Consider the following 14,948-nt stretch of genomic DNA (forward strand, 5'->3'; position numbering starts at 1 on the left):
CCTCGCAAAGCTGAAATTCCCAAATGACCCTGGAAAGAGGGATTGGTCCGTGCAAGGAATTTTCAGGGACTGGTCAAAGCCCACCTAGTCTAGCGCCCTATTCCCCTCAGTGTTCAACCAACTGCCCATTATGAGAAGCCCAACTAGAGGAGCTGAGTGCAGCAGCCCACTCCCCACTTGCAATTCCCATTGATGGGCATCAATTCTCAGCAACCGGCTGCCAGGAGTGCGTGCAGGAACCAGGCCCTGTGACAGGTGGGGCCTCACAGGACTGGGGCCTTCCTGAGTTTGGCCCGGAAGGGCAAGGCCCAAACAGGTGAGGCTTGACAGAAGACTTGTAACACCTGGTGTCAAAGGCCAGGAGGGGTATATAAGACTAGCATTTCCTCTGGGTCTGTGCCACAGCAACACACTACCCACCTAGCTGTGCTTTGTCTTCCTGACTCCTGGTATCCTGACTCTTGGACCCTTGGCTTCCTGACTCCTGGTTTCCTAATTCGTGGACTCTTGGCTTCCTGGCCCCTGGACTGCTGATTCCTGTTTCCCGACCTCTACCCCGGTCCTGACGTACAGTGGTACCTCGGGTTACAGACGCTTCATGTTACAGACACTTCAGGTTACAGACTCCGCTAACCCAGAAATAGTACCTTGGGTTAAGAACTTTGCTTCAGGATGAGAACAGAAATTGCGCGGCAGCAGCGGGAGGCCCCATTAGCTAAAGTGGTACCTCAGGTTAAGAACAGTTTCAGGTTAAGAACTGACCTCCAGAACGAATTAAGTTCTTAACCCGAGGTACCACTGTACCAAGCCAGGACTCCGACTGCCTGTAACCCGGACCGTGACACCGGCACTTGGGGCTAGACTCCACTCAACATGGAGGTTCTACTGAGCCATCATCGCTAGTAGACCCTGATGCAATTCTCTTCCGTGAATTCAGCCTTTGTCAGCCTGGTCCCTCCAGATGTTTCAGCCAATAACTCCCACCAAACAGGAAAAGTAACACAGGCAGGCATTTGGACGCCATTGATGTTATGTGCTTGCATGAGAACAGTGGCATAGCGTGGGTTGTCAGCACCCGGGACAAGGCAAGTAATTTGCGCCCCCTAACCCGTGGATTTGCGCACCCTAACCCTAACCCCCAGATGTTGCGCCTGGTGCGGCCGGGCCCCCCTGCACCCCCCACGCTACGCCACTGCGTGAGAAGCAACGATCCCACAACACTCACCCACCTGAAAGTGACCTTATTTGCACGCAAATCGTCCTTCCTATAAATGAAGTCGCTGGATCCCGGGTCAAAACTAAATTGGTGAACTGGTCTTTCAGTTTCTGTCTAGCTATGCAGGCAGGCTAACCCCAGGTTCTGCTTTCCTTTACATCTCTGCTTATCTGCTTCCTATAAACTACAATGCAGTAGCCCTTCCGTATGGCGACTTTTCAAATAACTTCACCCCGCGGCCAGTTTAAACAGAGAGAGCCTCGTGAAGCAAAGAAATTGACCCAGTTTGCACAGAATGCAAACCATGGTTTGTTGACCCTAACTATGGTTTGTCTGACCGTGCAAACCTAGCCCGGGCGATTAACCATAAGGGCTGCTGGGAATCCCGGCAGACAGATAAGTAGCAAGTCAGGGAGAAGTCCAGACCAGAGCCAATGAAGTGCTCTTGGTCCCCAGCAGGAAAGGACTGGGGGGAATGTGTTCTCCAGGCAGTTTTGTAACAGCATCACAAATATCCTTCCAGCTCCCTGCTCTAATAGGGGAAAGGCAAAAGAGAAAGAGAAATGGCTGAGTGAGAAGATCACAGCAACCAAGACCACAAAATAATAATAATAATCAATGGAGGGGGGGGGGGAGCAGGTGTTCACTGTATGGACAGTCCCTGCGCCATGCAACTCACAAGCTGCTGCATCACTATTGCTGCATCACTATTGCCATCATAATAATAATAATAATAATAATAATAATAATAATAATTTATTTATACCCCACCCATCTGGCTGGGTTTCCCAGGCCACCATAGGCAGCTTCCAACAAAAGAGTAAAAATATATTAAAACATCAGTCATTAAAAACTTCCCTATACAGTGGTACCTCGAGTTAAGTAAATTCATTTTGGAGGTCTGTTCTTAACCTGAAACTGTTCTTAACCTGAAGTACAACTTTAGCTAATGGGGCCTCCTGCTGCTGTCGCGCTGCCAGAGCCCGATTTCTGTTCTCATCCTGAAGCAAAGTTCTTAACCCAAGGTACTATTTCTGGGTTAGCGGAGTCTGTAACCTGAAGCGTATGTAACGCGAGGTACCACTGTACAGGGCTGCCTTCAGATGTCTTCTAAAAGTCAGATAGTTGTTTATTTCCTTGACATCTGATGGGAGGGCGTTCCACAGAGTGGGTGCCACCACCGAGAAGGCCCTCTGCCTGGTTCCTTGTAACCTCACTTCTCGCAGGGAGGGAACCACCAGAAGGCTCTCGGAGCTGGACCTCAGTGTCCGGGCTGGACAATGAGGATGGAGACGCTCCTTCAGATACACTGGCCAGACTGCTATTAGCATGCGTGACAATCTCCGTTCTCTGTGTGCCGGTCTTTCTGCAGTCAAAATGGCACAATACACAAACCTTTTGCTTTGCGGAAGTTCAAAACCAAACTTTAGGAAGAGGCTGCATCCCTTGGGCTGCAGGTGGTGAAATCGTACATCTGAATGACTCACCCAAGACACCTGTTCAGAACACCCACTACCTCACCTGGGCTAGATGAAAAAGACAGGTAGAGCTGGGTGTCATCTGCATAGCAATGACAAAGCAGCCCAAACTTGCAGGTGTTAAGTAGCTTGGAGAAGAGGACAGATCCCATCATACTGAGAGGAAGAAATTCCCCAGCGCTCCTTCTGCAATTGAGCGGTCAAACAGGAGCATAAACACTGGATCAGCCAGCCATTTATTCATTTTTTTAATGCACTGACCACCCTCCATTCAAAAAGGATACAAAGAAATTTAAAATTACAAGTTGTTCAAATTCGTTTTAATATTGTGTTTTAATATTAATGGTAATTGTTGCAAGCCACACTGAGACCTTAGGGTGAAGGGTGGGTCATACATTTTAATAACAATAATATATTGTCATTAAAATAACATAAACAGAGATTACAACAAACAGCACTGATGAGATGCTACTATCAACTATGTAGCAAACTGCCCCAAACTCTATCAACCATTGGTGATAGGTATCTTGTTATTAATGGGACCCCTGCTGCTGATAACCCATTTTTATTTTTATTTTATTAAACAAAATAAAGCAAAGATAAAAGAGCATAAAGAAATGCTATTGCTGCAGGTTGACAGCAGCATAAGGTTGGGCATTATCACTGAACTTGTTGTTCCTAAACAATCCATGCCTTTGAGACAGCTGACAAGATCCTTGGCTCTTTCATTAATCAGTAACGTAAACTTTGGCTCTATTCTGCTGTAAATATCCTTCATAAATAAATAAGCAAAGCGTAGAGGAATGAAACCAGACCCTCCCAACATTTCTCTGATGAAAAATAGGGACAGCCTATTCAGTAATAATAATAATATCCCACCCATCTAACTGAGCTGTCCAAGCCATGCTGGGTGGCTTCCAACATATATAAAAACATATTATTGAACATTAAAAGAACCTTCCCTATTCAGGATTGCCTGCAAACGGCTCGGCGGTCACATAACTCCATGCCCTCCAACATTTCTCCAGTGAAAATAGGGACTTCCTAAGGAAAAGCAGGACATTATGGGATCAAATCATAAACCGGGACGGCTTCTGTAAATCAGGGACAGTCCCTGGAAAATAGGGATATTTGGAAGGTCTGGTGAAGCCATACATCCAGCTCAAAACATCATAATCTAAAACAGAGCTGGGTACACTTCAGGCTTATGGGATCTCCTACAAAGATGGTGGAGTTTTTGCTAGATTCCCCATCCATCGCTTGTTGCAAACAACCAGGCGTTTTGTTCTGATTAGCAGAAAGGAATGGCGCTCATACAGAGAACCCCACTCCTGGTTTCCCTGCCAACACTATTTATTTCAGCAATATAATTTAGGGCGAGAGGAGTCATATTGTTGCTTCAGTTGTTAAACAATTGGGTATCAGGTTGCTTCCAGGTGGCCTGTCTGCCTAGTATTCATCCTCCTCTGCTTGCACAAAGCATATGGGGAAGTCAGATGACATCACCTATTACTGAGCATTCATCCTGGTTTGTTTGCAGGGAGGTTATACAATAGATGTGCCCAGGAAGCGTTATCCCACTTTTTCTAGTGCACTTTCCCATAGCTTTCCTTACCACAATAAGTCCCAATTTGGGGATGGGAAATGGGTTTGTTGCGGATGATTTCCTCCTACCAAAGAACAACCATCTGTAAACACCCCAGAAATCATTGCTGATTCCTGAAGAAGAAGAAGAGTTTGGATTTGATATCCCACTTTATCACTACCCGAAGGAGTCTCAAAGCGGCTAACATTCTCCTTTCCCTTCCTCCCCCACAACAAACACTCTGTGAGGTGAGTGAGGCTGAGAGACTTCAGAAAAGTGTGACTGGCCCAAGGTCACCCAGCAGTTGCATGTGGAGGAGTGGGGAAGCGAACCCGGTTCACCAGATTACAAATCCACCGCTCTTAACCACTACACCACACTGCAAATCACCCAGAGATCTACCTTCTTTCCACCCCAATCAAAAATGTCTGGGCAAAGAGAGGAATATACAGGTGAGGAATACAGTGTCAGAACCAGACCTAACCCTTTCGGAGAGCATTTCTCACGGTGCCACTACCAAGGCAGCTCCCACTTCTCCAGAAGATGAAACATGGAGAAGGGTCTCTTTATATCTAATCTCAAAAGGAAATTCAGGACGACACTGTTATCAATAGCAGCAACAACAGCTAAGTCATTGGAATGGAGGAGGGATCTATTTTAAATGGATTTATACACAGAATTTGGTGGCGGTTCCAACCCAATTGAGCTTTGCTTGTATCTGACATCTCTTATTTTGTCTGATGTCTGAGTCATTCATGCATATAAGTCCAGCTAATAATAATACGCAAAAGAAATCAAGTCCTATGCTGTAACATATTTCCACATCATAGATTTATAAAATAATGCATATGTTTTTTAATATATTTATCGATGAATACATCTATTTATGTGATGGTTACTTTAGGAAACCTGGGATGCACAGGGCAAAGTCTATATATAAAATAATGCAGGCATAGGCAAGCTTGGCCCTCCAGATGCTTTGGGACTAAAACTCCCATGATCCCTAGCTAACAGGACCAATGGTCAGGGATGATGGGAATTGTAGTCCCAAAACATCTGGAGGGCTGAGTTTGCCTATTCCTGAAATAATGCATATAATTTGCTAGCTTTTTTTTTGCATTTTCAGTAGAACCGGAGAGTCGGGGCAGGGGGGAACCTTGATTCTCACTTTGAGACTAAGGAGCAAGGCACGGAATTAGGGAGGGAAATCTGTGCAAATAAGCTCAACATTCAGATGTTCAATAAATCCCATCCCTAGACAAGAGGTTTACCAAAATCAGCAGAGTCACACTGGCTCTCTTCTTTCAAGCCAGCAATGTGAGCAGATGTCCATGCCTGGGCTCAGCTCAGAACCTAGACTCCATTTTGGAAACTACCATATTTTTTGCTCTATAAGACTCACTTTTTCCTTCCTAAAAAGTAAGGGGAAATGTGTGTGCGTCCTATGGAGCGAATGCAGGCTATGCAGCTATCCCAGAAGCCAGAAAAGCAAGAGGGATTGCTGCTTTTGCTGCGCAGCGATCCCTCTTGCTGTTCTGGCTTCTGAGATTCAGAATGTTTTTTTTCTTGTTTTCCTCCTCCAAAAACTAGTCTTGTGGTCTGGTGTGTCTTATAGAGCGAAAAATACGGTGATTTTGTATTTTGTAACATAGAAGTATTTTTGCCTGCATATGACTTTGATGAATTTGCTGCCTGCATTGAAATGTAAGTAAACCTTTTAAATTTATCATAGAAACAAAACAAAACAGAGTCACACTCCTCCAGTCTCTCTCCCAGAAAAAAAGTCCTCAGCCAGAGCAACCAAGGCAGTTTTAGTTCCCAAAATGGACCAAAAGCGTCTACATCACAGAAGTCAGCCAGGGATGTGCGGAGGTGAACTATCACCACACACTTGAGAGCACTTCAGGAGTGGACTCTCCGCCACTTCCTTCAAATGGGGGACCACCCCTTCACTCTTAAAGAGGCATTAGCCCGTTCTTGCAACCAGACAGGCAGATTTATAGAAGCTGCCAGGAGCAAGGGTCAAGCGAGGAAGGGTCATAGCTCATCTGAGCAATTATGACAAATAAGTTATTGCAGGAACAGCCTGCCGGTGAACTGCATTTTTTCAGGAGTTCAAGTTTAAATGGGTGCAAGTGATTTTATCTGCCACGGTGGGCTTCCAAAAGTTATAACCCAAGGCTCCAAAAAAAAACAAGAGACTTTTCACTCTGCCAAAAATGTTTCCCGGGTAGAACTGAGTGGAAGCAGTTATCAGGGGAGAAATCTCTCTTTTTTTTCACCAGCATCACTACCACAGAAGAAGGCACAAGCCTGTGTTTGATCAAGTTTGCTTCAAGATTTTCTCCACCTTAGAAAACCAGGATCCAGCCGAGAAGACCCAAGAATTAGCCCTAGAGGCCAATCTTTCGTTTCATAGCCCAAAGCAAAGAGGGAGAGAACATTCAGGTATTTGAGTCACCATCTATAGTATAGTATATCCCAGTGATACAGGTGGTTTTACTTCTTCATTGAGAACTAGACCTAGGTTTATTTTTCCTTTATAAATTTTATTTATTGCATTTCAATTCCACCTTTTCCTTGAAGGAGCTCAAGGTGGCATACGCGGCCCTCTTCCTCCCCATTTCATCCTTCCCAAATTATTTTTGCCAGAGGTGGGGGGAATATATAAAGGAGCCTTCCTTGAAACCCACACACATATTCACACACACCAGAGTCCCTTAAATACAGTAACCAAAGGGAACAGACCACTTCTTGCCCCCTATAAAAACTGAGTGCTGCTTATTCCTGGAAATGACACCCAAACTGTTCCATGGAAGAGCCACAATCTGAGCTCATCCCTGGACTTTCTAGAAACCATCTCTGTGCCGTTTTCCTTACCATCAAAACATAGACTGCAAGCTTCTTGAGGCACTGGCCTGCTTGTGTCAACTTATTCATGTATTTATTTCCTTATGAAGCATCGTGCACATTGATAGTTCTGTATAAACCAACAGCAGCAGCAGCAACAACAACTGAATGGCCACCCATCAGTGGGGTTGGGCCAGATGACCTTTGGAGGGCTCCTTCGAGCTCTTATCATTCGAACAGCCACAATTCTTTTAATGCAATATACGGCTAAGTCTGGAGCCTTAGCGCTACAGCCCCTTGCAAGAGCCATTTACTGAAGCCACAACAACAAGGGAGAGAAGGAAACATAAAGTTCCTGTTTCTTTCTTTTTCAGTTTACAGTATTTCAGAGCAGTAGATGAGACGCTGAGTTTTGCAGCAGTCGTGATAACAACCAGCAGCACAACAACAACAACATTGCAATCGATAAACTACCACAGGCAGACCGCGGGAAACTCGTTGGGGGGAGCATTTCCTTAAACTTAAAAACAATAACAAAAGGACCCAAGCAGTTTCTCAAAACGTTATTCTCAAAATAGCATTATTTGGCCCAAAACATAACAAAAACTTCCACTGCATCAAGTAGATTGAAGCGGAGAAATTGCATAGACACGCAGATTATAAATCACTTCCTATGAACACATCTCAAAGCGATGGACTGTTTTTAAAACGCATGCATCTACGATTTTAAAAAAACCCGTTTTTTAAATCCAATCGAGGTACAGATTGAGATAAAGAAGATCCCCACTTTTTGATAAAAATAATACTTGGAAAGGGTAGATCTTCAATAAGTGCTGAACTGGATATATATATATAAACACACACGTTTAAAAAGGCACAGAAACAACTTTGGTTTACTTTAAAGGTGCGGCAGAGATTCAAGCATCCGCCACTGCTGTCAGAGAGCTGCCAGGAACCTAAGGAGGAATTTATTTGGCTGAGACACCAGCCCCTTACCCAGTCTCTTCCCATTCCGAGCTGCCACTTTCCTGCTCTCTTCCAGCAAGAGGTTTTCCTGGGATTTGCTGAGCTTGGGCTGCCTTCGGAAACACTGCATGGCCCGAGACAGACGCAAGGACAAGCATTGGGGAGTCAGTCCCCAGCCCAGCCGGCTCCCTGGTCGCCCTGGGGCTGCCGCAAAGTCCTTGTGGTTAAACAGCTGGCGCAAAAGACACTCCGGCAACAGCCGAAACAGAAACACAGGAGGAGGCTGGCTTCAAATGAAAGAGTCCGACGTGAGGCAATCGCTGTTCTCTTGCACTAGTCAGGTCAGCACAGGAGGATGCAACAGAATGAGTTGTACTGCACTTGTGTTGCTCCAATCCCCAGGCAAGGGAGGGACAAAGTTCCCCAGCAATTAAAACTTAATTGCCTGGCATGTGACATGGCACTGGAAGGGCATTTATGGCATTGTCTTTTCTTTTCCCTTCTCCTCCTCCTTTCTCCTCACTGCCCCACTGTTTTGTCTCCTTTAATGCCTCTCACATGTAATTAGGCTATAAAAGGTTGCTTGTGCCTTCCTGTCTTCGAGACCCATTTCCCTATTGGCGAAACTGCTCTGAGGTCACGGAATGTTTGCCGACATTCGAACTGCTCATACGGGATGTGGGGTTGTTTGTTTATTTATTTATTTAATTTAAAAAAATAGAATAGTGACAAGCAGTACAGGTTTTGCAAGGGGAATGAAAATTACTTCGCCTGGGGAAATTCTCTTGCAAAAGCTATGGGGCTGTGGGTAAAGGTGTTGCATAATTCTATCGGGGATGGGAGCAGTATTTCCCGCAATTCGCACGTCCGTCCGAGGTCGGGAACAGAAATCACACAAGCGAGCTTGAGCATTAATAATATAATAATAATTAAAATTTATTATTTATACCCCGCCCATCTGGCTGAGTTTCCCCAGCCACTCTGGACAGCTTCCAATCAAGTGTTAAAAACAGTACAGCGTTAAATATTAAAACTGCCCTGAACAGGGCTGTCTTCAGATGTCTTTTTTCCTTCACATCTGAAGGGAGGGTGTTCCACAGGGTGGGTGCCACTACTGAGAAGGCCCTCTGTCTGGTTCCCTGTAACCTCACTTCTCGCAATGAGGGAACCGCCAGAAGGCCCTCAGCGCTGGACCTCAGTGACAAACTGGAACTGGAAACTGACAAACTGGAACAAAGGCCTGGAAACGATGCCTTATGAGGAACGGCTAAGGGAGCTGGGCATGTTTAGCCTGGAGAAGAGGAGGTTAAGGAGTGATATGATAGCCATGTTCAAAAATATAAAAGGATGTCATATAGAGGAGGGAGAAAGGTTGTTTTCTGCTACTCCAGAGAAGCGGACACGGAGCAATGGATCCAAACTACAAGAAAGAAGATTCCACCTAAACATTAGGAAGAACTTCCTGACAGTAAGAGCTGTTCGACAGTGGAATTTGCTGCCAAGGAGTGTGGTGGAGTCTCCTACTTTGGAGGTCTTTAAGCAGAGGCTTGACAACCATATGTCAGGAGTGCTCTGATGGTGTTTCCTGCTTGGCAGGGGGTTGGATTCGATGGCCCTTGTGGTCTCTTCCAACTCTATGATTCTATGATATCCCTAGCTGTGGCTCGTGGGGCCATTCTGGTTGGGGCTGATGGGAGTTGTAGTCCAAAACACCTGGAGGGAGAGCACCAAGTTTGGGAAGGCTGCCGTTGAAGAATCCAGGGCTCCCCAGCAACGTTTGAAAAACCCTTGCCTCATAATAACTCTGATTAAACCCAAAGCAGCAGTGGCGGCCTTTAATAACCGATGCTCCGGAACTTAGGCTCAGTACTGATACTACACTGACAAATTAAGAACATAAAGAAGAGCCTGCTGAATCAGGCCAGTGGCTCATCTAGTCCAGAATCCTGTTCTCACAGTGACCAACCAGATGTCTGTAGGAAACCCAGAAGCAGAACCTGTGCAGAAGAGCTCTCTCCCTTCCAGAAACTGGAATTCAGAACCATTACTACCTCTGACCATGAAGACATTGTGGTCAGTAACCATTGATAGCTGTAAAAGGTAAAGGTACCCCTGACCATTAGGTCCAGTTGTGGCCGACTCTGGGGTTGTGGCGCTCATCTCGCTTTATTGGCCAAGGGAGCCAGCGTACAGCTTCCGGGTCATGTGGCCAGCATGACTACGCTGCTTCTGGTGAACCAGAGCAGCGCACAGAAACGCTGTTTGCCTTCCCACCAGAGTGGTACCTATTTATCTACTTGCACTTGACATGCTTTTGAACTGCTAGATGGGCAGGAGCAGGGATCGAGCAACGGGAGCTCACCCTGTTGCGGGGATTCGAACCGCCAACCTTCTGATCGGCAAGCCCTAGGCTCTGTGGTTTAACCCACAGCGCCACCCGCTTCCCTAATATTGATAGCTGTACCTTCCATAAATTTCTCCAATCCTCCATCCTAGTTGGTGGGAGTGAGTTCTGCAGCTTAACAAAGCACTGCAAGAAGAAATACTTTCTTTTGTCTATTCTTCCATCATTCTGCTTCAACGGTCATCAATGAATTCTAGCGTCATAATTGGGAGGGGCAGAGACTATTTTTCTACGCACCTTCTCCTTGCCATGGCTAATTTTATCGACTTCTATCCCATCAACTCTTACTTGCCTTTTCTCTAAATTAAAAAGTCCCGAACGCCGCACCCTTTCCGTTTTCCCCCAGCTCCATAATTCCCTTTGTCCTGAACCGCACACAGTATTCCAAACATCGTTGCACAACAGATTTGCATAGCAGCATTAGGGTATCCACAGCTTTATTTTCAATTCTTTTCTTAATGATCCCTCATGCAGAATTTGCCTTTTTCACAGCTGCCGCACACTGGACTGACATCCTCATGGAGTTATCCACTACAACTCCAAAGTCTGGTTCCTGGTCCGTCGCCGCCAGTTCAGAGCTGTCAGGGAACTGACATCGGAGCTAGAGGCGGAGGGAAGGCTCTCAAATGATGCTGGAGAAGGGCCCAGCAGGGAGAGAGGCAGCTCCATAGATGGGGAAGCAAATCAGCGCAACACCAGGGATATAGAGGGGCTGATAGGAGAATCGGCGAGAGGGCTCCAGGACTCTTCACCGGACACCAGCGGGGAGAGCACGGGTCCTCCGCTACCCACGCCCACCCTGCGCAGAAGACTTCCGCGCAGGGAGAGTAGGAGGAGACTTGGAGTCAAACAGCTTTTATGCTGGAAAAGGTCTAAGAAACGCCCACTGATGGATTCTGCTAGCGACTGAGGCAGCCACGAAGTGAAGGGCTGTCCAGACAGAAAGGTTTAACCAGGCAACATAGCCAGGAGAGGCGGCAACTTACGCACGAGCAACCCATACTCATTACAAGAGCGTCCATGTGCAATTAAGGTTTCGGGTTGTTGGGTCTTTTTGTCCGAGTGTGCATCACTTTTCACTTGTTTTCCATGGCTATTTTGCTGCTCATTCCCTCAAGGTTTTTTAAAAATCATTTTTATTTGATTTTACAAATATAAAATTATAGCAATCCAAATGCGAATCCATATACAGTCAAATCTCTTATTACGTCTGCCTCCACTTGCGTCCATTTCGCCCAACGTCCGCAGCAAACCCTGAAGTAACCGGTGGGTTTGCCGCTGTTCGCACATGCGCAGGAGCGGCGATCGCCATTCGCACATCCGCAGAAGCGGGCGATCGCCACCCACACCTGCGCACAACGGCGCCTCTTGCAGCAACCCGTTTCGACCTCCAGTCAGACCTCCAGATTATGGTCGCAGGTAGAGGTTCCACTGTATAGAGACTACAGTGGTACCTCAGGTTACAGATGCCTCAGGTTACAGACACTTCAGGTTACAGACTCCACTAACCCAGAAATAATACCTCAGGTTAAGAACTTTACCTCAGGATGAGAACAGAAATCGCGCAGCCGCAGCGGGAAGCCCCATTAGCTAAAGTGGTACCTCAGGTTAAGAACAGTTTCAGGTTAAGAACAGACCTCCAGAACGAATTCAGTTCTTAACCCGAGGTACCACTGTACTCTGAATCTCAAGACTTCCCCCCACCCCCTCCATGGGTCCTCTTGTCAACATTTACAACTGCATATTATTCTATAATCTATATTTTATATCAATCCATATTGTCCATAATATATGTTGCATGACAAGTGAGATTAAAATCCTGCTAATGTTTCCATCTGCTTGCAGTGGTCTCCTAGGTAAATTATAATTTTTCCCCATTCTTTTTTAAAATTTTTGCCCTCAGTTCCTGAGCTTTCTAGTCAGCTTTGCCATTTCAATGTAGTCTATCAGCTTAGTTTGCCATTCCTCTCTGGTAGGGACTCTTCTTTCCATCCCTGGGCTTCTTTCCATCCCGTGCAGCTGTTGTCGCGTACATAAAAAATCTTTTCTGCTCCTTTGGAACGTCTGTACCTATAATTCCTAATAGAAAAGCTTCTGGTTTTTTAACAAAAGTTATTTTAAACATTTTTTTTTTCATTTCATTATATATCATCTTCCAGAAAGCTTTTATTACCTTACACTACCACCACATGTGGCAAAAGGTACCTTCTTCTTTTTTTTACATTTCCAGCAGGTATTTGTACTATACATTTTTGCTTACGTAAAGGTAAAGGGACCCCTGATCGTTAGGTCCAGTCGCGGACAACTCTGGGGTTGCAGCGCTCATCTCGCTTTATTTGCCGAGGGAGCCGGCGTACAGCTTCTGGGTCATGTGGCCAGCATGACTAAGCCACTTCTGGCGAACCAGAGCAGCGCACGGAAATGCCGTTTACCTTCCCGCTGGAGAGGTACCTATTTATCTACTTGCACTTTGACGTGCTTTCGAACTGCTAGGTTGGCAGGAGTATGACTTACCATTCGTTGGGGTGTGAACGGGTAACATAATATGCCATTTTGATGTCTCAGCATTCTTCCTGCTGACATTCCACGTTACACAGAGATCATATGATGTAGCACATGTGCACTTAAGTGGATATGAAAATGTTCCCTGCGTACACTAAGGGCCTAATCCTCCTCTCTTTACCTCATGCCAGGTCACCTCGCTGAGGAACTCAGGTGAATAACTTTCTGAAAAATCAGAGGGCCTGTAGTGTCAGTGACTCGGTCAGCAATTACTTAACTTTAACGGGGGAAAGACTCACTGATATAACCTCAGCCCTTTCCTTTTTTTAACAGAACGTTTTGTACTGCTGGAGGCTGATCTCCAGTATATTCTTAAAGGCTGCCCACAGGTGTGAGTTTGGGCTTTCATTATTATGTTTTTCCTCAGAGGGGTGAGATCTGCTCGCATCATATTCCCTGTTCAAGAACACAAACTGGATTATGAATTATTGTGGGTTGTTGACCCTACCTGCATGTTACAGAGACACTACAGTGCTACCTCGAGTTACAAACACTTTGGGTTACAAATGCTTCAGGATACAGACTCCGCTAACCCAGAAATACTACCTCGGGTTAAGAACTTTGCTTCAGGATGGGAACAGAAATCGTGTGGCGGCAGCAGGAGGCCCCATTAGCTAAAGTGGTACCTCAGGTTAAGAACGGTTTCAGGTTAAGAATGGACCTCCAGAGCGAATTAAGTTCTTAACCAGAGGTACCACTGTACAATGTTTTCCAAGTGTTTCTTATTATGTTTTTCCAGTGTGGTAGATTAGGGTTGCCACATTTTAAAAAGCTGAGTTTTTCTTGGCAAAGCTGTTGAGCTTTTATTGGGGGGAGGGCAAAGTTGTTGAGCTTTTTTCTTTGTGGGGGGGGGGAGTTGTTGAGCTTCTTTTTGCAAAATCTTCTCCCCCCCCCCCAAAAAAAAGAGAGAAGTTTTTCAGCTACCTTTTAGAAAATTTGCCAAAAAAACACACCCCAACACTTCCGAAACGGCTTGCCATGGGATTTCCTGGACATTTTCTAGCCTGGACGTATGGCAGCCCTATGATAGATAGATAGATAGATAGATAGATAGATAGATAGATAGATAGATAGATGATGATAGATAGATGGGTTACATACGCTTCAGGTTACATACGCTTCAGATTACAGACTCCGCTAACCCAAAAATAGTGCTTCAGGTTAAGAACTTTGCTTCAGGATGAGAATAGAAATCGGGCTCCGGCGGCGCAGCAGCAGCAGGAGGCCCCATTAGCTAAAGTGGTGCTTCAGGTTAAGAACAGTTTCAGGTTAAGTATGGACCTCTGGAACAAATTAAGTACTTAACCCGAGGTACCACTGTAGATAGACAGACAAACAGACAGACAGACATGCTTTTTATAACAATTAAAAGGGGGCAGGAGGTGAATCCATGAGTGACACAAAGCCCGGTCAATCCGCCCCATGCAAATCTGGCCTCTGCTACAAATGGTACCCAAAAGAGAAGACTGAAATAAGGAGGCCGCTTTCTTTCGCCAGGCTCCTTGCCGCAACAGGGTAGCAGTGCAGTTGCTCTGTGTGCAGAAGGCCCCCCTAATGGAGGAGAACAAGCAAAGGAGTCTAAGCAAAACAGGGGAAGAGGGGCAGAAAAGAGATGTGGGAAAGGCTGGACGTGAAGGGTGGCAAAAATGGGGAAGCAAATATGGGGTGGAAGTGAAACAGGGGGAGTAAACAGGCTGTGGCCGTTTCCTGCTTCTAAAAGAAGAAAAAAATGTGCCTAGAGCAGGGGTGGCCAATGTGGGGCCTTTGGGAGCGTGTGGGTCTGCCAGTCCCTCCTATGGCATCCATGAAAGGCCTTGGAAGATGTTGCCCTCAAAAATCCAGTGCAGGAAGGGACATGGCTTGCTCTTGTTGCTCAGTCCCTGTCTG

General features: G+C 45.9%; 1 protein-coding gene across 2 annotated transcripts in view; it reads right to left on the reverse strand.

Annotated features, from left to right (window-relative positions):
* PLCD1 (phospholipase C delta 1) overlaps positions 1 to 14,948 on the reverse strand; it is a 66,542-nt gene that overhangs the window by 38,059 nt on the left and 13,535 nt on the right. The window contains exon 1 of one of the 2 annotated variants that reach the window (XM_083466856.1): positions 8,126 to 8,435. The exons of the other annotated variant lie outside the window; for it this stretch is intronic. Coding sequence (XP_083322982.1) covers positions 8,126 to 8,225 — 100 coding nt within the window. The 5' untranslated portion in view covers positions 8,226 to 8,435. Of the gene's footprint in view, positions 1 to 8,125; positions 8,436 to 14,948 lie in introns of those variants that run through there. 2 annotated transcript variants of the gene reach the window in all.

This window comes from Podarcis liolepis (genome assembly GCF_965112155.1).
Source record: "Podarcis liolepis genome assembly, chromosome: 12".
Taxonomy (NCBI): domain Eukaryota; kingdom Metazoa; phylum Chordata; class Lepidosauria; order Squamata; family Lacertidae; genus Podarcis; species Podarcis liolepis.